Here is a 22,820-nt window from a genome sequence, read left to right on the forward strand (position 1 = left end):
GGTACAACCACAACTAAATTGAAACATAAATATAATGACCAAGACCCTTCAGTGTAAGGTAATAAAACAGCAGGCCACAAATACTGATCACCTATCTTAATAGACTCTAGAAAGGAAAAAAAACCCATACTTGGTGATTGCCTGCATAATTACTGATATAAAACTAGGCCATCTCCTTGCAAACATACAGTTACTACTTGTAGCATATATTCTAGTATGTTGTTTAGTCTGCTAAAAGTTTTCCTCCGAGTGAGTTTGGTTCCTTTCCTAGATACTAGTTAGATAATTTTACTGGTATATGCTTTGGATTTTCCCGGCTTTCAATTTTACAGGGAGCAGTCCTGCATGGAACTGAGAGCTACCCAGTTTCTGCCAGCCTTTGCAGAAAATACTTAAAGGTTTAAGGCATCTTCAAATTAGAGTTTTGAATAAAGCATCAGAAGGTTATGTGTTTCTTTTGTGCAACAGTCTTACCTTAAAAACTGTAAGTGAATGTACTGAGCTCCTCTCCCCTCCCCTCTCCCCTCCTCTTTTACAGAGTGGACAATATATAGTCTCACAGCACTGCTCATCCTAAGTGTTACAGCCATATTGGCAAAGATATTTCTCCACATAACCATGAGGTGAGTATGGAGCAAAACTGTCCCTGGAGAACTGACATCTCACCTCTGTACCAAACCTGGTACGCTTCATTTCTTTGTCTTCTGATACTGTCAGATTGGTCATATTCAAAACCAAGTTATATATTACGTATTTGTATCCTCATCAAAGATACTAAATAGGCACATTTTTAACTTCCCTGTCTGTTACAATAGCATTTGCTGCTAGAATATCGCTTTTGGTCTTGACAAGATTTGTGTTTTAAGAAACAAAAAGATTCCTCATACTGAGTGATGTTATATAGTAAAGAGGAAAATGTAATCAGACATCTAGCATTGGTGGGAAGAGGTCAAATTATGATAATACTTTTGGGGAAAAAAATTAAAACCTCATCCCAGATGGGGGAACTGGGGAAAAAAGATATAGATGATAGACTAGTTAATATATAGATATATAGATATAGATATATAGACTAGTTAATACTTACTTTCTTTTACTGAAATATTGAAAGTGGTTCAAAAAAGCATCACAAAAATGAGAATTTGTATTATGGTGTAACACTTAACCAGTATAAATTTTTTTGCCTGTTAAAAACAACATAATTTTATTACTGTATTTCTCTACACTTATACCAAGTAATTTGTGTCCTCTAGATGGACACTCATTGAATGATGGGTGAGTTATCAACAAATCATAAATGTTGAATATTGTATTTACTTACCACAAACAGGCTTAAATATACAAGGAAATCAATTTATCTTAAAAACAGGTAGCAATAGAATATGTACAGACTTCTTCGCTTAACATCACTGCTTTCATTAGGGTAGCAACTATTCTAGCAACAGAATGCCTAACGTTTCATTTGGTCAAGAAACAACCGACAAACACTCCAAAAACCTACGTACCTGTGCAGCAGGTAGAAAGAAAAGGTGTCACAGATGTAGCGGAAGCTGCTCGCGTTACCAGTGTAGCAGTAACGCAGACATACTAATAATAGCAGCTTCCCAAGCACCTTAACTCTGAAGGTGAATTAACACTTATTTCCTAGATCCCATCAGATACCATCTGCAACCGAAACAGAAGATTCCAGTGAGGTTACTGCTGCTGGTGAGATCTGGACTATATTTTACGAGCCATCCACATCGATATCCATTTTCAAGAAAAAGCTTCGAAGTCAACAAGATGACTGCAACCCGCTAGTGGGAAACTGAGGTGGCTTTTATTTTACAAGTATCGATCTTCTTAAAATCCAGGTGACTTGGGAATAATCCTTTTTCTTCTCCCAATCTCCTACTTGTTTTCCAAAAAGTCCATTTCCAAAGGCCTTTGAGTGACTTTTTGCCTATCTGCTGTTCCCTTGGGCATACTAATGAAAACAGATTTAAATGAGGCAACAGTTTTGAAATACCTGGTGCTCATCAAATCCGTAGTGCCATTAATTACTGCCTTTAAACCAATGCACTTAAAAAACATGTATAAACCTGTAAAATTCAAAATGTCCTGTACCCCTGCCAGAAGTAATTGAATGGGCATCTGCAGGTTGAGGGCTTCTTGTGTCCTACTTATGTGTGCCACTGTATTAGGCTACTTTAGTCCCTTTATTCTTAAGGCTGAAGACAGAGGTAGATACCGATAACCTGTTCAGCTGCCGCAGCAACCAGAGTTTGTTGGCCTTAATTTAAACAAGTCTAATTGGTACTATACAGTGAAGTGGGAGTCAAAGCCTTCGAGAAGCTATCAGCCTGGTTGCCCAGTGCTCTGCTGTTTCTACATTTTCTGTTTCTACAAGCAGAGATGTAACAATAAAGATCAAATCAAATTCAGGACACAAACACTCGGGAGTTTCAGCTGCAAATGTACGTTTCGATGGAGGAATGCTCACCAGGTCAAGGTCTGCACAAGCAGTGAAGATTTTTAAACTATGTCGGCCCATCGTTCACCGATGATTATGATAATTTTGTTCATATTCACAGTGATCCTTTAAAAAACTACTGTACTCCAGTCTGAAGTTCTGCATTCATTCTGGATGTAAGCTTAGGCCTTCTTAAAGGATTGTCCTAGGAAATTGTAAATCCACAGAGTTTTTAAACAGTGAGGCTGACTAACACAAATTCTTACTCTTTAAAGATACTGATCTCAGCAGCCTAAACTACTTACAAAGCTGACGCCTGCTATCAACAACTCACCTATGCCAGGCTGTGCACCTGAACACATACCTAACAGTTGCCTTGATACTTATCTGTGAGAAGAAAGCGTCTCGCTGCCTGCAAAATTAAAACTGAACTGCATTTTTAAGATTAATGCCCTTAATTGTCAAAGAACTAAAACATCAGTGGGGATCTGATCTGTAAAATAATTTCTCTTGGATTGCAACAGATAGCATTAACTATTTTTTCTCTTTGGTAGAAAATCTGTCCACCCACAATGCTCAGAATTCTTATCCCACCACCAGGGATCAACAGTGAGTCTTTCAGCCTCAGCAAGTCCAGACCAGCAAGATATTTAGGAAACACTGACAATGCGGAAGTCATATAAATTGACTGGGAAAGTTTACTGAGTGAGCAGCTCCTCAAACTAAGTTAGAGGAAATTCATTGAGAGCCATTAAAGAACAGTAATTCTAATTAAGACAAAAGGAATAAATATCAGTTTAAACATACACCAATGGTCTGTGTATACCAGACCTGCAATCAGAGAACAACTATTAAAGGCATCTGCAGAAGATAACTAAGAAAAGTAAGAGAATTGTCACTGAATTTAAATTCATTATAGTATTTGCTGTTCTGTTTTTAACATAGAACTCCCTCCCCTTCATGAGGTCTATAGATTTCCCTGAAAAATAGGGCATCTAAGAATTAAACAGTTAAATACTGTGCCTTACTCGCCATTGTAGATCTAGTCTTTTACCTGAATTGAATGCATTCCAGCTCCATTTGTGCACCACAGATGAGTGCCAGAGACAGCTGGCACAATAAATGAACAGAACAGAACACTACCACAATAAATGCTTAATAGAAACAAGACTTTACTAAGCCAGCAATTATAGAATTGCTTATATCAAAAACAGAATATCATGGGAACATCTAGTATTTTCTTGCATGAGCTGCTGGAAAGAATACAGGAAAAGATAATTACAGTATCACCTAAAATCAAGACAGGACGAGATGTAAAATATGCTGGTTATCTCTTACGTGTCATCAGGTTGGACCAAAAAACATTATCTGTTTCAGACCCAGCAAAACTTTTTAAACTGCCTTTTTAACAGTCAAGTTTTGCACCATGCTGTGTAGGGAAAGAGTCTACCTCACAGATTTGTAGCAAAACAAACAAGTTTGCTTCCTAAGCGTGCTTAATATGGTTCACTGATGGAAAACCAAGAGGAGACAGTAAGCATGTAAAGCTAGATCCGTGAGTTATGAGCAGATTGTGATGAAGCATTTTTGCTTGCCTTATCAAATGTTCCTGAGCAGTTAAACATATACAGTCAAAGGGACATTCACAAAGCAGTTAGCTAATGCTGATAAACTGAAAAAACATCAGGAGCACCCTATGACTGATTTCTACCTACTGCAGAAGGAAAAAATACAGACCTGTTAAGCTCCTTTTCTTCAGTAAATAATTTAATTTCACTACAAAATTAGAGAAAGCCCATTACAAAGAACAAAAAAAAAAATGACTGATGCTACTAATGCAAAATTTAGGGAATTTAGAAACTGAGATTTTGCATCGGTCCCTTAGCTCCTCAACTCTTTTTTGAATAATAATATCAGATTTCATGGGCCTGTCTCAGGGAATATTTATCCAATTTCTGCACAAAAGACCCATAAAAACAGCAGTTATAGCAGATTAACTGGCCGTGGCAACAATGAACATGACTAAGCATAAGATATCAGACAGTGCACAGGTAAACAGACTGATGAAAGTGTAGAGGAGATTGTTATGTTCCCCCCAAATCGTTCAGATTTCCCGATTCTAGATACCGCTAATACTAGGAAACAGAGCAATAGATAGAAATGCATGGACAGGGTCCCTTAAATAGCACTTCTATACAGGCCTGAGACCATAAAGAGCAGGTAGATCTTTGCTGTGATTAATATTTGATTATTTCATTTGTGGTATGGACACTCACACTCCTAGTACAAAAACTTCAGTGATATGGTGGTATGTGGCCAACATATATGGTGTCCATTAACGTAGCACTTTATGATCTTTGCTATAAGGGTTTGGAGAGAAAGAAGAAAAGTCTGACATGCACAACTGTTGTAATCCCACATGATTCAGCATACAGAAACACCCCAACGACACTAGCAGCTGAGTGCCGACAGCTGGAGGGCACGGACACCTCAGGATGTTAGAGTTTATAGCCTTTTCTTCAACAAATTGAAAATACCTGCAGAAGCAGCATTTGTTTGGCATTGATCTGAATGGCCCTCTGACCTCCTACCTAGCAGTTCCCTCAACAGGCTGGACAGGCTGCAAATGTGACATTGGCCACGGTTTTAGAAGCAACTGTTTTGACATCAAAACCATCATGAGGAGCTGCCTCCTCATATACACACATTCCAGCCCCTGCTCTGGCCCCCTCTTCACTCTGTTGTGTTGGTATGACCGGCTGTGTGGTGGTGCAATAAACTGACCAGGTTAAAAATTACCATCGCTTTTTCTTCCCTGAGTTACTTTTAACAGAGATGAGTTCTCCGAGCTTGTATATTGGGCGGTTGCACAGAGAGGTGAGCTGACACAGCTACATGGTCAATAAGCCATAGGAAAACGAGAGCCATCTGCCCCAGAAGCAGGGGCAGTGAGCGCTTGCGCGGGCGCTGCCAGCCCAGCAACGTGCGAGACTGCCGCCTTACCTTCTGCAGCACGTCGGTTACAGTAGCCTGCCCTGTATGTGGCACTCAGGTGGAAGGGGGCCAGCGGGACAAGCGGCCTCCCTAATTCAAAATCTACATTTAAAACTAGTTTAGTTTGCTGACTGAATGATTTTATATGTACTTTTGTCTTAATATTGTTATGTTGGGGGGAAATAGAGACTGTGTTATTTAAAAATGTGTGATATGCTATCATAGTAATATATATATTTATATATGTATAGGAAATGCCATTATTTAATACAGCATATTATGCTTGTATCTTGCTAACATTTTATAGGAAGAAAAGATGTTAGTTTACACTCTGAGAAAAATAAATTTTCTATACACTGTAACCATAGAAAAATATCAAAGATAATTCATTGGTATGTATATGATAGAACACCAAGAAGAAGGCAACTCAGACTCAGTTTTGTGGCAGAATAGATGCTGATGAAACAACTGCTTTAAGATGCACTTTCCTCCTTTGAATCTCATTTCTAGCTTGTAATTGTATCGGGCTGTTCTTCAGATTCTGCAAATTCATGTGCCTGTACTCTCAGGACCATTTTAACATCAAACATGTCATCTGCTGTTTTGATCAAGCATTAACATCATCTTTTTTAGGGCTTGTTTCTGCTAGATTTTCTACAGCCAGTACAGTGCTGAGGAGGTTTATCACATTGCTCACACAGACAACCCAGTGGTATTGCAGAATTACAGTCTCTGTATCCCAAGCTCCCCTGGCAATAGTATAAATGGGAGATTTTTACTAATAGCCGTGGAAACTGTCCTGAATCTGCAGCCTGTATGACTACAGGCCAAACACGTCAGCAGACACTTGGCTGCCACTGAATGAGCATGACTAGCTATTCCAGTTTCATCTTCTGCTTAATAAGCCTTCTCAGGCAGTGGGAAGGCCTGCCAACAGATTTTTCTAGTGCACCACTTTGCCTAAAGGAAGGGTGAACTACAAAAACAACTCCTGACAAATACTTGTCCAACCAGTTCTTAATACCTTGCAGCAATGCAATTTCACAATCTTCCAGTGAAATAGTCCAGTGATAGTTTCACCTGAATATTATTCTAGACATTTATGAACCACCTTCTCATTCTGCTACCTTGAGATCTTGAGAGTGAAAAATATAATTGCCTTCAGACCATACCATTTTTTCTATAACAACACCCCCCCCACATCGACACACATACATTTCATGCAGCTCACACTTTCTCAACTTTACCGAGCACCTCTGCTTTGGGATGAAATTAGGCATTCTGAATTTCAGTCTCAAGACAACTTACTGTAAATCCAAAGGCTATCACATGAACCAAATAAGACTGACAAGAAAACAGAATAAATCAAACTGGAAATGACTCACCAGTGAAATACGTGCTGTGTTTATACATGGTCATCCTGCATTCAGCAAATGGCTGTAAGTAGTAATTATAAAAAAATAAATACAGTGAATTTCTGCAGGAGGAGTTCAGTTAGCATTGCTAATGTGTAGACAAGCATTGAATAAAGGAGGCAGAAACTGCAGCAGTTCACCAGCAGATTACAGCAGGATTGGCCGCTGTGGAGGTTAGAAGAGAATATTTGAGCTGAAAATGCTGAGAATGATTACACAGGGAAAATATGTTATTGCTCCAAGAAGCAATTTCTGAGGTAACACCAAATTTAAGTTTTCGGTTTGCATGTTTTCAAACTGTTAGAAGTAACTGTAATGATTCTGCAGTGTTTTCTCTATAAATTGCAGCAACACGTAATGCTGTTTTCACTTTCTTGTGATTCATCTTTTCTTCCATGAATTCCTCCTTCTGACCAAAGAGTGCTACGCTCTCTCACAGAAATCTTCAGCTACGTTTAGGTAAATGTCTGAATACCAGTGGCAGATCCCAAAACTGTCTCCAGCTTTTCATGTCAGGACTGAAACTCACTTTCTTTTAGAAACACTACTGTCACAGGGGGTTGGCCCCCCTTACACAGGGGAGGCCACTCTGCCCTCCTTTCTTGCCATTCAGGTTATGAGACTCCTCTTACACTTCTGTTTATTCTGGAAACTCTTGTCTGGTTTGGTTTTTTTTCTGTTGTTTCCTGAGCAACAGTTTCATTCCCCATGAGGGAAATGTATTCTTTGCTCTGAAAGAGACACTTTTCTATGAAGCATTTAAGTCCCAGGAGCACGGTGCTTCCATTGCAAGATTAAATATCTGGTTTCAGGTATGCTGTTTTCTCCCTGGCCAACGACAGGCCAGGCTGGCTCCACACAGTATGAACACAGCCGTCCTTTTAAGGACACTTTTCTCTTCACACTACACAAGTAACAAGCAATGTTACCTAACAGCTGTCATAGGATTTGGCAGATGCACCCAATATTGCTACAGCAAAAATGAGATAGTGTTACAGAAACGCCAAGTGTTACCATAATGCACGAGCTCATTAAGAATTGCCTGCTCCTGCTTTTTGCCACAGGAAGGATCCATGCAGGTTTATAGTGCCCACAGGACTCTCATTTTGCCACAGATTTGTTCCTTGAATATTGAACCTCATCAGTGAAAAGAACCTCCCCTTGCCAAATATCAAAATATTCATCATTTTTGATAGCATTGTCATTTTTAAAAAAAAGCCACAACAAAGAAGAGACGGAATATCACGTACACACACAACACCAAGCACCACATTCAAGTTCAGTCAACAGCCCACAGCTGTCCCAAAGAGACCGGGTATGGGCTCGCTGATTATTTTGCGGGACAGCAAGGGTAAAGGTAGGACCTGTTATTAAAGCACAATCACTTCCTTGGTTCCTTCAGTACAAGAAATGAGAAAACAAACCACTAATCAGCAATAGCAAAGTAGGGGGTGGAGGGAGGGAAGAGGAAGGAGACCCAGATGTGACACGTCCACACAGGCGTACCAGCCACACACACGTGGCAAGTTTTATGATATTTTTTAAGAACAATTGTTTATTGAACTAATTTGCAAATAAAATGCAAATTATCATTGGCAATTGCCAGGATTCTGTTCACCAAGCAAAAAAAGGGCACATACTTGGATTGGGAAGCACTTGCTGGTGCTGCTTAACTCCCTCCTGCCTGCTGCTCTTCCATTACTGTGCCTGTTTTCTCGTACAGACCAGGCTTCCCAAGAGTACCTGAGATGAGGATGGTGACTGATCCTCATGCTACAGAGCATCCCATGCAAAATGGTACTCTTCAGTTCAACAGTTTGTCATCCCAAACGTGGAGTTTTCACATACAAAACAGGGTTGGAGCTTAGTGAGGCTCATTTCATGGCTGAATTCTGAGGTGACTGAATTACAGCGCACTTGGACAAGGATGGGTGGGGGGAAGTCCAGGGGATTACCACGTAAAAATCTCTGGGAGAAGGAAGAAACTGGAGGAGACTGGAAAGAAGTGTGTGTGTGTATATCACTGGATGGGAAATAAATAATGCACGGAGGGAAACTGTTTACACAATAACATCAAACATTATGTAAATACATACGTACACATGTACAGAAATTGCTCTCCACATACCTCCAAGCCCCTCTCTTTTGCTGTCTGCATCTTTGGCCAAATTTTGCCCCCTGCCGACATAAAGAGAGTAGCACAGCACTGATTTTCCCTTCAGTAGGACCAGTGATTTCATGATCCAGGATAAGGACTTGGATCTAGCTTGAGTAGTCAAGCTATCATTTATCTGGCTGCATCCACCAGCATCATGCTGGTTCAGGTCTCAAAAGAGTTTTATTTCAGAACAATAAATTATTTTTACCTGAAATTAAACCAGAATTAAGTTCCTCTGCTACAAGGAGCAGGCAGGCTCCAAACATAAATAAGGATGCCTTCCAGCAGAGGTGTCACACTCCTCATGTGCCTGGAGGCTTCAGGGGGTTGTAAGACAACACGCACAGTCCCCCCCAGTAACCCGCATACTGTATAGAGGCCCAAGGGCTGCCCTGTTACCTACGGACTGCCACGCTGCAGTCTCAGCTTCACGGCATCTCCTTCCCCGTTTCCCCTGGCAGAGCTCTTCACTCCATCTCTCCCACAGCATACTCTGGTGCGCTACTTTCCTAACCCTTCACTTTTCCTTCTGTGCCCTTCGCTTTCCTTCCTCCGTAATCCTCGTATTCCTGCAGTTAATATATCTAGCTTCCCTCCTCCTCAGCAGCAACATCAGTCAGGTGAGACCAGGGATGCTGGAGCAACAGGCAGCCCTCACGTAACACAGACACTGGGTGAGACTACCTGGGGACAGCATTAGGAAGGCAGCTAAAACTGAGTACTGGACTTAAACTGTGCACAATACCGGGTAAAAAAAGCTAATTTCTGGTGGATGTTTAACTGTGGCACTTGCTGAAAGCTGAATGGTCCCGAGACAGACCATTATGTGCTGCCTCCAGGAAAAAAAACACTTCTGAACTTTTTATCATGACCATTTCTGTTAGGATCTGTACGTGTGTGTATGTACATACATATCCACCTACCTATTATTTAAAAAAAAAAAAAAAAACAAAAAGGAAAAAATTGTTGCTTATTATAGTCCATCTCCGTATACCTAGGACTACACTTGGAGGAGCACAGCTATCCATGTCCTTTCCCCCAGAGCAAGAAGGACAACTTCCACACGTATATGCAATAAAACTGTATTTTTGTGTGTTTTTGCCTTTTTTTTTTTTTAATACAGACATTTGTACACTTTCTTACAAAACTGCAGGTAACCACAACTTTTCTTAAATCATTTTTGGTCGGCAAGTACTGTAAAATCTTTGTGTGCAATTATCATGTATTTACAGGGCCTCATGTTAGTGATTTTCAATGATTATTACAATAATGTCACACACTCTCAACATAAGACATGGCTTAAGATAAATATATTAGTAAATAAATATTCTGAGAACATATTTCCATAAATGAAATGTGCTGCTATACATATACAGAATATATACAAGATGTTTTCTAGCTTTTAAAACATTTTTAAAATGGTAATGAAGGAGAAAGAGCCCTTTGACCATATTACAAATCTTTACAGCAAATTTTATACAAAACAATTTTAAGTGCTATAACTTTAATTAAAAACATTTTAAATAGTGCCTCATGAGCCAAACACAATGACAACTGTTCATGTAAGTAGTAGAAAAGCATTTTGTTATAAAAACCATCTATCACGGCCAGCTAGCCTGTAAGTCTGTACAGACATACAGGTAGCAGGGAATTAACTAAATGTTGAATATAAAACCAAACACAGAAACCAAGTGTAGGGTACCTCTGTGGTAAGGCCTGCAGAGACTGTTGTACTGGCACAGATTTCCAAAACATGTGAATGAGACCAGTACATCCAGGAACACCATGAGCCAGAATATTCAAACTTCTTTTTGATAACCACATTTTACCACAACATGCTGTGTAGTTAGAGAGTACAATGCATCTCAGGTGGCCTTAGACAGTGCCTCACAAAACACCAAGCAGAATAACCAAGGCAGTATACCATAGCTTCTACAATGCATTTCTTTTGAGTGGAGGAAGGAGAAAGGTAAGACTTAAAAACAAAAAAAAAAACCCAACAAAAAAACACAAACCCCACAAACAGAAAAAAAGCCCAAACCTGTAGAGTTTAATCTCCCAGCACATACCACTTACTTTAGTCATCCAGAGAATGAGTAAGTTTTCAATAAGCTTTATACACAGAAAATGTGATTATTGGAGTTTTTCTTTTAATTTTCAATCACCTTGTATTAATTCTCTGAACAGCTGGATTTTGGTGTTTGTTCATTTAAAAAGATTTAACGTGAATTCCTTTAAATAGAATTATTTTCTCCTAACTTACTGAATCCTGAAAGTAAAAGTAAACAGATGAATGTTATTTCTCAAATGTTTGCTTCTTTTAAAATATTTAATTTGGGACTATAAAGCAGACAAGTTAACTTTGCTTGTTCTCACAATTAGCCCAGTGCTGTCAAGGACATTACTTTGGTAGAAAATGTAACGTGAAGAGTACATCTCTCTTTCATGTCTTGTAAGTATCTCCAAAGTGTACTGAACTTCGGACAAATCTTTTCAGAAGACTGGCACTGTGGGCATTAAATAATTAGTTTCCCTTTAGGAGAATTCCTGCTGTGAATACACCAGACAGGATGACACTGTGTCCTCAGGCACATGCAGCATGACAGGCAATTTAAACCATGCTATGGTAGCCTCTTACTCAGAAGCCGCTGTTTCCACAGGAAACAATTGCTATCAGAAGTGACGACATATATTATCTCATGATAACAGACATCCCCACTAGTACAAGAACAAGAACAAAAGTATGTGCCCAGGCTAATGGGGTACAGAGAACACTCTGTACGCAAGACAAAAATGAAGCACAACTGGCTGGGCCCAAGAAACCTTTAAAACAGATCAATCTATGGAAGCTACATCAACCACAGCAAAGAAGAAAAGCATGATTAGACCAAGTCCCTCACTTTCACACATGCACAAAAGGTGACAAGCACTGCTTCCCTTAGGCATGTTTGCAGTCTATAGGGAAACAAGACACCTTCTGACATGTTCCCAAAATGAGCCAGCCAAGCTGCAAGCACCCTGCAAGCTGGTTTCCTGCATATGCCAGCATTCCTCACAGCTGTAACAGGGGCTACAGGTGCCTGAAAAATTTCCTATGGAAGGCAAGGTTCGTTACCTACAAAGGTACTACCCTTTCTAAGCTGTTTCTTCTAGCATCTGTTTGAGGGAGGGGTCCCCAGCATTCTTCACCAGTCAGAAGATAAAATGAGGTCCATGGTTCAGCAGGAAGTGAGAATGAGAACATTCTGAGCTACCAGTTTCCCTACTCCCACTCTGTTAAAACTATTCATAATGGCAGGAGGCCCTTCCTAGCCAAATCATCAGAGCAGCATGAAAGGGGGAAGAGGGGAGAGGAGAAAGACAGTCCAATGCTTCACCTCCCTCAAAATTGCTCACATAACTTGCTGGCTACTAGGATTTGCTACTAGGATTAGTCGGTATCTGAGCATCCATTCAGCAGCTGTATCCCTCTGGACTACTATATTTCAAGGTGCTATCTGGTTTCTAAGGCAGGTGTAGCCCTGAGCTTATCGAAGGCTGGACTCCTTTAAGTAGGAGATAACAGCATCTACACATAGCCTGGCTTATTTAACACACCGTGTTACCTCTCAGCAAGAGCTGACACGGTCACTTCTAAAAAGAAAATATAAATAACACTTTGTCATTAATATAGAAATGGCACTAGAGCTCAGAAATGCTCCACACCACGTCCCACATGGGCTTTGCACACAAACGGAGGCCTGAAGGCTTCAGGCAAGAGGGAGAAAGGAGACAATCAAGCTGATGTGGACACAGAGGAAGAGGAAGTGGGGGAGGGACTTCTCCACATTACCACTTTTGTGTGTTTGTCAAAGCTTTAAAAAAATTAAGTCCATGAGAATTTGGAGTCTCTGATAAGCTCCGCTTCTCCATCCGGGATCATCTGGACAGGTTTAGTCACCGATTTGGCTTCTCTCCAAGGGATGAGATCCAGCACCTGAAGGATAAAGAAAACTAAGGAACATTGCATCTAGTATAATGCATCTAGTTTTGGGGCCCCCAGAACAAGACATTGACTGTCTGAAGCAAGTTCAGCAGAGAGCCAAGATGCTCAGAGGGCTGCAGCACTTGCCCTGTGAGAAGAGGCTGAAGGACTGGGGCTCATCCAGCCTGCAGAAGAGAAGGCTTCGGGGGCACCTTTGCAATGCCTACATGGAGGTTGTCACGACGACGGAGCCAGTGTCGTCACAGTGATGCATTCTGGACAGAAGGTAAGGAGCTTAAGTTGAAACAGGAGATGTTCAGACTGGATAGAAGGAAAAGTCTGTTCACCATGCTGGCAGTCAAGCACGGGAACAAGGGCCCAGAGAGGGAGTGCACTCTGTGTCCCTGGAGGTTGTCATGGCCTGGCTGGATAAACTTGGTCTCATCTGACAAACTGAATAACTTGGTCTGATCTCAGAGCTGGCCCTGCTTTGAGCAGGAGGTTGGACTGGGTGATGGCCTGAGGTCCCTTCCAATCTGGGGTACTCTATGATTCTATGAGCACCCTTAAAAACAGCCCTGGCAAGGCAGGGCAGGAATACCCCCTTCATTCTGCAAGTAGTTCTTTCTCCCCCTTGTGTATGCCCACAGCAGAGACTTTCCCACATATTTACCTATAGCAATTCCAACTTTTTTCACTCTTTTTTTTTTTTTAATCCTTCACCTTGTCTGTCCCCTCCCAGCCCTCTGGCCTTGCCTACTTAGGAAGCTCACCACAGCTGCCATGACTGGTACAGTGTCCCCGGCTGCAGTTCTAATGGGGCACTGGTATTAATAGTCGCTTCTTCCCCTCCCCACAAAGGATGAGTATGCAAGCTCTTATAGGGTTACACAGTGAACTATCATCTTCTGTTCCTCTAGCTATGATCAAATGAGCATAGGTAAAAAGAAAATAGCAATTTTGGGCGAAGGATTAGTCAACAACTTGGTCTTATGCAGAGGATGACAGTAACCTTTGTGGCTGCAGGTACCTAGGAAGCTGGCAGCATTTCATGTGCTAGGACAGAAAGGTAGCGAGTAATCAAAAAAAAAAAAAAAAAAAGCACACATATTACCTGTGGCCTTTGTGGTCGTCATCAGCTTCTGGGAGTTCATGGTGGGACTGGGAAAGAGCATTCTGGCTTCCTCCTCCTGAGAGTAGTTCTGCCGCAGGAATGACGTTGCCTCGTAGCACACCTCCCTCTCATCCTGTACCTCTCCTCTACCTTGGCAGTGCAGGTAAGTATCTAGCTCGGGTGTTCCATCCCAGGAACTACAGCCTCCCGTATGGGTTCCTTGGCACTCTGTAGGTAGGATCAGCTCACAGTCTCTGTCTTCTGGAATTATGGGAATGCGTTGACCCAGATCACATACACCCTTACAGCAGCTGGGCAAGGTGTCATCAGGAAGCGTGTACTGCACATTCACTGCATAGTCTTCTGTATAGCAGCCACCACCTCCACTGCCGCTGTTGCTACTACAGGCTACCTGCTTCTCTTCATAGAAGCAGCATGGCAACCCCTCATATTTTACCCCATCTGTCCTATGCAAGTGGTCTGAGTTAATACTGTACAAGCCTGGGGTGTTCCCTGACTGAGGTTCTATTCCTGGGCCACATGTCCCCCACAGTGGAGAGCTAAGGAAGAGTGCACTACAGTCAGCTGTCCCATTGCTAGGCTCCAGGGCAGAGTGCTGGAGTTCAAAGCAGCATGCGCATGCTTGCTCCATAAGCGGCCCTGCTATCTCTGGATTCTTCCAGTTCCTTTTAACATCCAAGGCAGCACCAGGAGTGGCCTCATGTCCTCCCTCTGAGGTAGTGCCATTTGGATCCCTGTGCTCTAGTGAGGAATTACTGCTATAGTTCATATCCATGCTGCAATTAGACAGTTGGTCCCCTGAGGAAGAAGCTGGCACAGGCCGGCAGTCAGCACCCACCAGACTGTGACCATGAGCTGGAAGCTCGTCCTGGTGGGGGCCCTCCAAGAGAACAATTGCACCCCTGTTTGCACCACCAACCTCACCCACTCGGCAAGGGCTCTTACTGCGGTAAACATATGGGTCATAGTCACTGCTCAAAGAGCTGCGAAAGGTGGAGCAGCTCCCATAAACCCCCTGGTTGCTGACCTCGGTGCAGTCAACCATGGAATCGCTAGAGGAGCAGTGGCACTGACCAGAACTGCTGCTGCTGCTGTCACTCCCAGGGCAGTCAGCCAAATATCCACTGCACACTGAACGATGACCATGATAGCAGCTAAAGCTGGAGGTACTGCCACTCTCCAAGCGGGATGAGGGCACTACATGTACCACAGGAGGGAAAAGCATGCTGCTACCAGGCTGAAAGGCACGGGAAGGACCCTTTGAGGAAATGCCAGCTGGAGGCTGTCCATCTTGCTCAGGGTAGCTAAGGCCTTGGAAGTAGTAGTGCTGATACATGGTCTCATATTGGGAAAAGCACGCTGCTTTGGAAAAGTTGCGTCCACCAAACTTGGGTCTTCGGAAGTTGTGCGCGGGAGAGTAAGCCCTATGTTCCAGGCCGCAGTGATGCGTGTTTATAGCATGGTCCAAATGAATAGGCTGATAACTTCGGATATAGGCTGGGGACTGGGCTTGGTAAAGGCTCTGTTCACCATGTCGCTCAACTGTAAGTACTGTGATAGGGTTTCCATGAGGGTCCATGCTCGTCCGAGTGGGATATGCTGTTATCTGGTTTGCTCTGTGCACTCGGCCTGGGTAATGGACAGGCAGAATCACCCTCTGCTGCCGGCTGCGTGCGGGGTTGATGGATTCCAGACAGACAGGACCTGCATTTCCTTTCTTCTGTTCTGAATGAGAGAAATAAGAGTGGAGAAGTAGAAGTAGGAGGAAATAAAAAGGAATATACTTCATGCAAAGAAAGAAACATATTTTGTTCTTTATGCACACATTCCGCACACAACAGAGTATTAAAAAAAAAAAGCACTGACTTTTTACACAGAGGGAAAAAACCAAAACAAACAAAGTAAGCCAAGAGAATCTGCCTGGAAGCCTCTGAAACACTCAATTGTATATGCTTAAAGAGGAAAAGAAGTGAAGTGATTTCACATACTGTTCTCATATATGCAAAACCTTCTGCTTACACAGCATTCCTGGTCTTGCAGATTAAGAGCCAGGCTGGCAGTCACTGCTTGAGTTTTCACTGTTGCCATTATTTTACATTAATGTGTATTAACAGAAAAATTTTCTCAAGACAGAGGAAATGGAAGGGGGAGGGGGCAAGTAAAGGAAACCACATTCCAAGTTATAACCCCACAAAAAACTAAAAAACAATACATAGTGTTTTCTTCATAATTACCAAGAGAAAACATACCCATCTATTAGAGCTGAGCCCTCGCCGCACCCAGGCGCTGCCCAACGCTGCCCTCTGCTGGGCACTGCACCCAGAGTGAGGGAAAGCCAGAAACATCACCTGTTACTCCAGGGCACACAGTCGTTTTCGAAGAACTTGGTCCTAACTGTATTTCTACGGTTACATCACAATAAAGACTATGGGCTCTATGGAGATTTACAAACAGGCACAATTTCTGTTTCATCTTGTAAGCTATTAAGTCCGAAATGGATGCCACAACAGAGCATCCGTTCTGCAGCACTCACCTATGATGTTATGGCGGCAGTGAGGGCAGGTATGATGCTGCAGTAGCCAAGGATCCACACATTTCTTGTGAAATCGGTGAGTGCAGGGAATGACACGCAGCTCCTACAGGAACAGATAAAGGAACATGAAAAACCACTCCTTCCTCATGAGTGAGTTTTTCACGGTTTATTCCTAATTTTTCCAACCCAGCTACTACACAGATCAATTCCTAGTCTTGAAGTGATAAGAAGGAAAAAAAATGCCACCTGTTCCAACACTGCCAAGAGCACAACAGCTAGTGACCAGCTGTCACTAAAAGAATAGGCTGCAGGCATGTTAGAACTCCATGCAGATATACTACATTTCTTTAGGATGCTTTTTGCTCTGTGTCCCTATGACCTAACACCTTGAAGGAGCCCATCATTAAAGTATTCCTTAACATGTTAAATGAACTTTAAAAAAAAAAATTAAAAAATCAATGGAGTCCATTTAACAATGCACCTTGCCTACAACTACTAGCAATGGAAAACACTCAGGGAAAATCAAAAACAACACAACACATATGATGCTTTTTCCTTTGCCCAGCACTCTCATCCTTCAGCTATTATCTGTTTACAGGAATTCCTGAGCCTGCTGGATATCTACCAGTCCTGAAACCCGCAACAGATCTTTCTTCCAAGTACTGCTCAAGTCTCCCCATGAGCTCAGGTTATGAATTTGTAACATGCTTTGGCAAGAAGTTCCAGAGGGTTACTACATGTTGGTGGAGAAACACCACATTTTGATTCAGATTGGGTCCCAGCAGCTTTATTTAATTGCACCCAATCTTGTATTGGAAAAAAAAAAAGAGCACTGAATCCTGTTCATGCACTCCATTCACAATTTTGTACTTGTTCCGCCCCCAAGTAATCCAGGACTAAACAGTCCTAGCCCACACAGTCATTTTTTTGTACAGAAACCATTCCAAATTTTTGATCACTTAGTGACTGCCCTTCATTTCCAACATAACTTCTGTGAAGAGATCAGAAGTGCACACCGTACTCAATGTGAGAGCATGACTGAACTTGCGTGGTGGTGCAATTATGTTTTTTGATCAGTTCTCTAGACTTCCCCTGCTCATTTCTGATATCTGATTTGCCTTTCTGGCTGCCACAAAGCACCGATCTGCTTTCACAAAGCTATCCACACCAGCTTCAAGATCTTGCTCCTGAGCAGTAATGCTCACCTCACAACCCATCACTAACATATGCGAAGCTCTTCCCTATGTACAACACTTCATGCTGAAGTTCACGCATGAATTTCCTGTCCAGTCAGTTTTGTACAGCCCTTCTGAAGTTCTTGCCTGCTTTCATCCTTGCTACTCTGAATAATTTCCCATCAGCTAACTTCATTAACTGTTTGTAGCTTGTAGCACTCAAATAATGCAGCTAGTATTTTCTATTGCCTTAAAAATGATTAATCTTTTATGAATAATTTTAAAATAAAATGTCCTCAAATAATTTTTATATGCAGCTTTAAAGCTGTGATTATTGACTGCCTCTATTCTAAGGAGCCTATTTTCTATTTCATCCTTTCATTGCTTCCCCCGCATAGAAACGTGTCACAGAAGGCAAACACAGATGTCAATTCAGCAATGGTAAACGAGGAGTCAAAAAAATGGTTCCTGAACCTTTTGGCATCTGTGTACCTGACATTTTAAAGACAAGGTGCCACCAAAGCTTGAGAAGCAAAACACAAAATGTACCCCTTACATCCAGCAGAGCTTGCATGCATCATCACCTTAGCACACAATTTGCTAAAAATACACAGAGAACTAAATGCTGAGGTAACCCTGACTTTTTTAGTTCTTCCTCAGAAAAGCATGGAGGTAGCACCTTGCAGAACGACCTCCCTCACATCTCACTTTTTAGTATGGGGAAAAGGCCTTGAGACTTCTTTGGGAGCTGCAGAATGCAGTTGAGGCTGAGTTGGCTACTCAATGCAACGTCTGGCAAGCAGCACAACCTCAGTACACAATGCACTCAACAGCCAGCTGTGTACCACAATGTTAAAATAAACCAGCTATATTCTCAGGCCGTGCTGAAGAAACCATTTATCCTTTACCTCCCCATCAATGTACTTCTCCAAGCAGATGGCACAGTCAGAGGTGGAGCTGCTACTGAGTGTGTCCAGTGCTCCACAGCTACCTTCCCGGTGTCCCTTACTTTTGGACTTAAACTTCCTGGTCTCCATTTTTTCCAGTGCTTGCACTGCAAGCCTGTTCATGGAATTCTACAACAGAAGGAAAAAAAAGAAAAAGAAAAAAAAAAAGGCAACACTGCTGCATAAGGGACTAGAGCGTAGTAGCAGAGAAACACCACCGTATCAAATCAATGTATCTTACCAAATCACGTCAGGCCCAGACTAACGTACAACTTCATAAATTAAGCAGAGAGAAGACTAATTAGAATTTAGGTCAGAAGCCTCATGAATGTATGCCACACGCAGCAGTGAGAATGATAAGCTACTTTGAATTGAAACAGGGTGAAAGTGCTGACAATTGGGATACACTGCAACTGCTCAATTAATAGGCAGCAACTATTCAAGGCAAAATATCTAAGACTTGATCAGGAACTTTTTTTCATCTGTCAGTATTGACTGTAATGGCGCATTATGCTGTTATCACCATATTATCATAAGCAATACTTGAGAAAGGGATTAAAACAAAATGTTACTAAATTAGCTGTATCGTTTCCCCCTCCCCCCAAATTGAATCAACAGTAGACGTTCAGGAAAGCAGTGGGTGGTTTTCTTTTTACTGTAGAATTTATCATCTCCCTTTTTAACACTGCTGTTGGCCCATAACATCTTTGGATTCCTACTCAATATGTTCAAAGAAAGAGTCCTAAGCATCTACAGTGCTTTGCATTCCATTTATGTGTACATACCAGACAACTTACAACTACAAACTTCAGGCTCCATTAGCTTCCATTTGCCTTCCCTTTCATGTTTGACAGGACAAACACAAAAGTATCTCACCTAGAATTTCTCCTAGCCAACTTTTTACCTTGCAAACCTCTCCCATTAAGAATCAATAAGTATTACTCTACTGAAAAAGGCTGCAATTTATTTTCAATCCTGATATTCTCTCCACAATACAGCAACAAGAGTTTATCAGTGCTGCTGATAAACAACCTCTGAACAACCAGAAATGTTCTTCCTTCCCAATGGCTAAATGGACTGCTTCCATACTCTTTTCATTTCAGGATTTAACTGAATGAACATCACACAGCAGTGTAGATCTCCTTTGAAGACATTTCTGAATTTTTCCAAAGGCCTACATCCATGGATAACACCCTTTCCACAAAGATGGCTATTCTAAGTCAATGTCCGGCATTGTTCTAGGACAAAGTGAGAGAAGCTGATTTTCAGCATTCAGTAAATATCCCGTTACTGCTCTTACCTGACTACGTCGCTGTTTCAGTTTGATCTTGACAAGAAGAATGAGGCAAACAAGAGAGACAACCACAAAGAAGGCCAGGAAAATTCCCATATCAAAGTACTCGGTGGGTTGCTTAAAAATTAAAACAAAAATATTAATTTTCCTTCTTTCAGATCATACTCAAATCTACTGTTCCTTTCTCTTCTCTACTTTGTCATTGTCAAATGTACACAGTCACAACGGCGAAAGTCAAAGTATGCGCTGTTCTGTTCATTAACTAGGATTCTGTGAGACAAAACCTGGGTTTCATGTGTCATTGCAAGTCAGTGAAATACACAGAATGCCAGTCATGAGATGTCAGATTTACAGTGTCTCTGAACCAATCCTAAAACCCCCAGTTTATTTAAGAGTGAATCACACTAACACAAATATTCGTGATTTATTGGTTTGCTTGTATACTTGAGTGAAAATCAACATTCACATTTTAAGTGAATGGCCCACTTCTCAAATGCATTTAATTAACAGATGAATTCCATAAAAATACAACAAAACCAAAGCGGTAACTGGGACATGGATAACCTCTAGCTTTGTTCTTCTGTAAACTACATGTAGGGAGTGTTCAAAGAAAACCTATAGAAAAGCTATTTTATATTACAATTACAAATATCAGATATCAAATAATCAACCCATGTTTAAAATACCACACAGAATTATTAGCTAATACAAGGCAGACTACCTTACAAATCTGAACTACCAGGAGTGTGCACTAGTTTAAGTTAATTAAGAAAAGGGAAAACTTCTATTATATAAAATTCTCAGACATTTATATATTTAAAAGAATCCTTATGAAAGACATCAGATGCCACATTGTGGATTCTATACTTACATCAAGTGTAGCTGCTTGTCCACAGGGCAGTTGCTCAATTTATTTAGGTCAACAGAATTTCACATGTATTAATGCTCATGGGGAACATCAAAACATCTTCACACTCAGTGCAGTTAACAAGCACTGCATGAAGTAACAGCAGTGTAATACCTAGATAAAGTTTCTTAAAGTCTCACCCGTGGGGGGCGATGCTGAATCCTTGCTCGTGCCACTTTCTGCTTGTTAACTATGTTCATTAGCTTGACAGCATCAGCACCCTTCACATACACCACTGGCCTCTTCAGAGGGTCCTCTGAGCCCTGGTTCAGCTAGAACAAAAAAACAATCTACTCAAAAGGCACATTTCAGGAAAACTACCTCTCTTTTGGAAAATGGAGAGAAGAGTAAAGGAATATGAATGTGGAATTGATGCAAGCACCAATTGTTCTCTTCTAGCATAGACCTTCACTTAAGTATGCAATGGACTTGAACCTGAATTAAACTTTTGACTTAAGTTGCTTTTTTTTACTGATCAAAACTAACACTAAGGATAAGCAAATGTAATTTCTGAACAGCAGCTATAACTTAACCGCATTATGTGCCAGTGCATATGTTAATACTGTAGTAAGTTAAACCTCATAATGAAGAATAAAAAAAAGTGCACATTCCAAAAATATTGGCCTTGCTACATTTTCTGAACCTTCTCTTATTTCAGCTTTGTAGTTGTATTATTCACATACAAATTTCTTTGGCTTTCTGAACAATACTATGTCATAGTCCTGTCTTTCAAGCTCTTTGTACCTAGCCCATTTATTAAAGTCTGTAATTTCTGCTGTTTAACTTAGTAAACTCACTCAGACAGTCATCAGGGTTCTAGCCACCACTAGACCTATTAAGTGCAGGATGGGGGCCTCAAGGGCTAAAGCATATGAGCAGAGAGCTTAATTCACCCTGAAACTTCCTTCCAGGTCCAGCTAAGTTTTTTGAAAGGCCAAATCATGGAACCAGAAAATAATGTGGGTGGGAAGGTACACCCCAAGTCCAAGCTCCTGGTCAAGGCAGGGTCAACTATGTCATCAGACCAGGCTGCTCAGGGCTTTATCTAGTCAGATGTGGAAAACCTTCAAGTGTGGAGACTGCGTAACTTCTCTGGCCAACAAATCAAGAAAAACAATCTGCTAAACTATATACCAGAGAGGGGAATAACAAGACCAGAGAATTGTTCTCTTACAAAACATCACCAGCATGATAAACTTATATAGCTTGTTCTGACCCACAAGAAAAATCCTAGTATAGAGGCTGGTTGATAAAAAACAAGCAAGGCACTGACAAGCAGATGGAAATGGTACAGAGGAAATTAACGAGATGACAGGAGTGTGATCAAATTGAACAAGAGTAATATATGGCAAAGATACCATATCTACATTGTTGATATCTACCTCTTGTTTCTGGCTAAAACATGTAAATTACCAATAGACTGGTCTACCATCCTGCTTACAAAGTACCCTACTTAAACTGTCCAGATGATGGTGACAGATTTCATCAAGGCTTTAACACAGATTCTTCCTAGTATTTGACTGAGCTTCTGAGAACACTGATCAAACTAGTTTTAGGACTTATGTCTTCTGGAAAGCTAAAAATTAGCTCAAGTGCTTGAATCTAACCCAGGGATCCTATGTGTTTACAAGGCTTGCTGGCCTAAGGCCAAATCCCATCACTGTCCCTACACTCCCAGACACATATTGTCTCTCAAGCTGTCTTGTCTAAGAAAGAATTCACCTGACTCCTCGGTAGCTTTTGCACACTGCCAGACTTTTGCTAAATATGACACTCTGGGTGCTGTTACTCCTCTTGAAACTATGCAAAAGTAAAACTAAGAAACAAATCAGACTTCACAGAGTAT

At 41.3% G+C, this 22,820-nt stretch overlaps 2 protein-coding genes across 7 annotated transcripts in view; one reads left to right on the top strand and one right to left on the bottom strand.

Annotated features, from left to right (window-relative positions):
* The window catches only part of KREMEN1 (kringle containing transmembrane protein 1), a 37,458-nt gene extending 30,247 nt beyond the window's left edge, over window positions 1–7,211 (top strand). Inside the window, exons 8-10 of one of the 2 annotated variants that reach the window (XM_075110320.1) lie at window positions 539–623; window positions 1,649–1,853; window positions 4,820–7,211. In XM_075110320.1, the coding sequence (XP_074966421.1) occupies window positions 539–623; window positions 1,649–1,811 (248 nt within the window). In that variant the 3' untranslated portion in view covers window positions 1,812–1,853; window positions 4,820–7,211. The remainder of the gene's footprint in view (window positions 1–538; window positions 624–1,648; window positions 1,854–4,819) is intronic. The other variant, XM_075110321.1, reaches the window with a different exon arrangement.
* A 2,874-nt stretch (window positions 7,212–10,085) lies between these two features.
* The window catches only part of ZNRF3 (zinc and ring finger 3), a 98,677-nt gene continuing 85,942 nt past the window's right edge, over window positions 10,086–22,820 (bottom strand). For 4 of the 5 annotated variants that reach the window (XM_075110886.1, XM_075110887.1, XM_075110890.1 and 1 more), the window contains 6 exons: window positions 21,115–21,246; window positions 20,074–20,184; window positions 18,735–18,902; window positions 16,652–16,754; window positions 14,098–15,843; window positions 10,086–12,995 (listed from right to left, as the gene is read on the bottom strand). In XM_075110886.1, coding sequence (XP_074966987.1) covers window positions 12,952–12,995; window positions 14,098–15,843; window positions 16,652–16,754; window positions 18,735–18,902; window positions 20,074–20,184; window positions 21,115–21,246 — 2,304 coding nt within the window. In that variant the 3' untranslated portion in view covers window positions 10,086–12,951. The remainder of the gene's footprint in view (window positions 12,996–14,097; window positions 15,844–16,651; window positions 16,755–18,734; window positions 18,903–20,073; window positions 20,185–21,114; window positions 21,247–22,820) is intronic. The other variant, XM_075110888.1, reaches the window with a different exon arrangement.

Source organism: Phalacrocorax aristotelis, chromosome 15 (assembly GCF_949628215.1).
Source record: "Phalacrocorax aristotelis chromosome 15, bGulAri2.1, whole genome shotgun sequence".
NCBI lineage: Eukaryota > Metazoa > Chordata > Aves > Suliformes > Phalacrocoracidae > Phalacrocorax > Phalacrocorax aristotelis.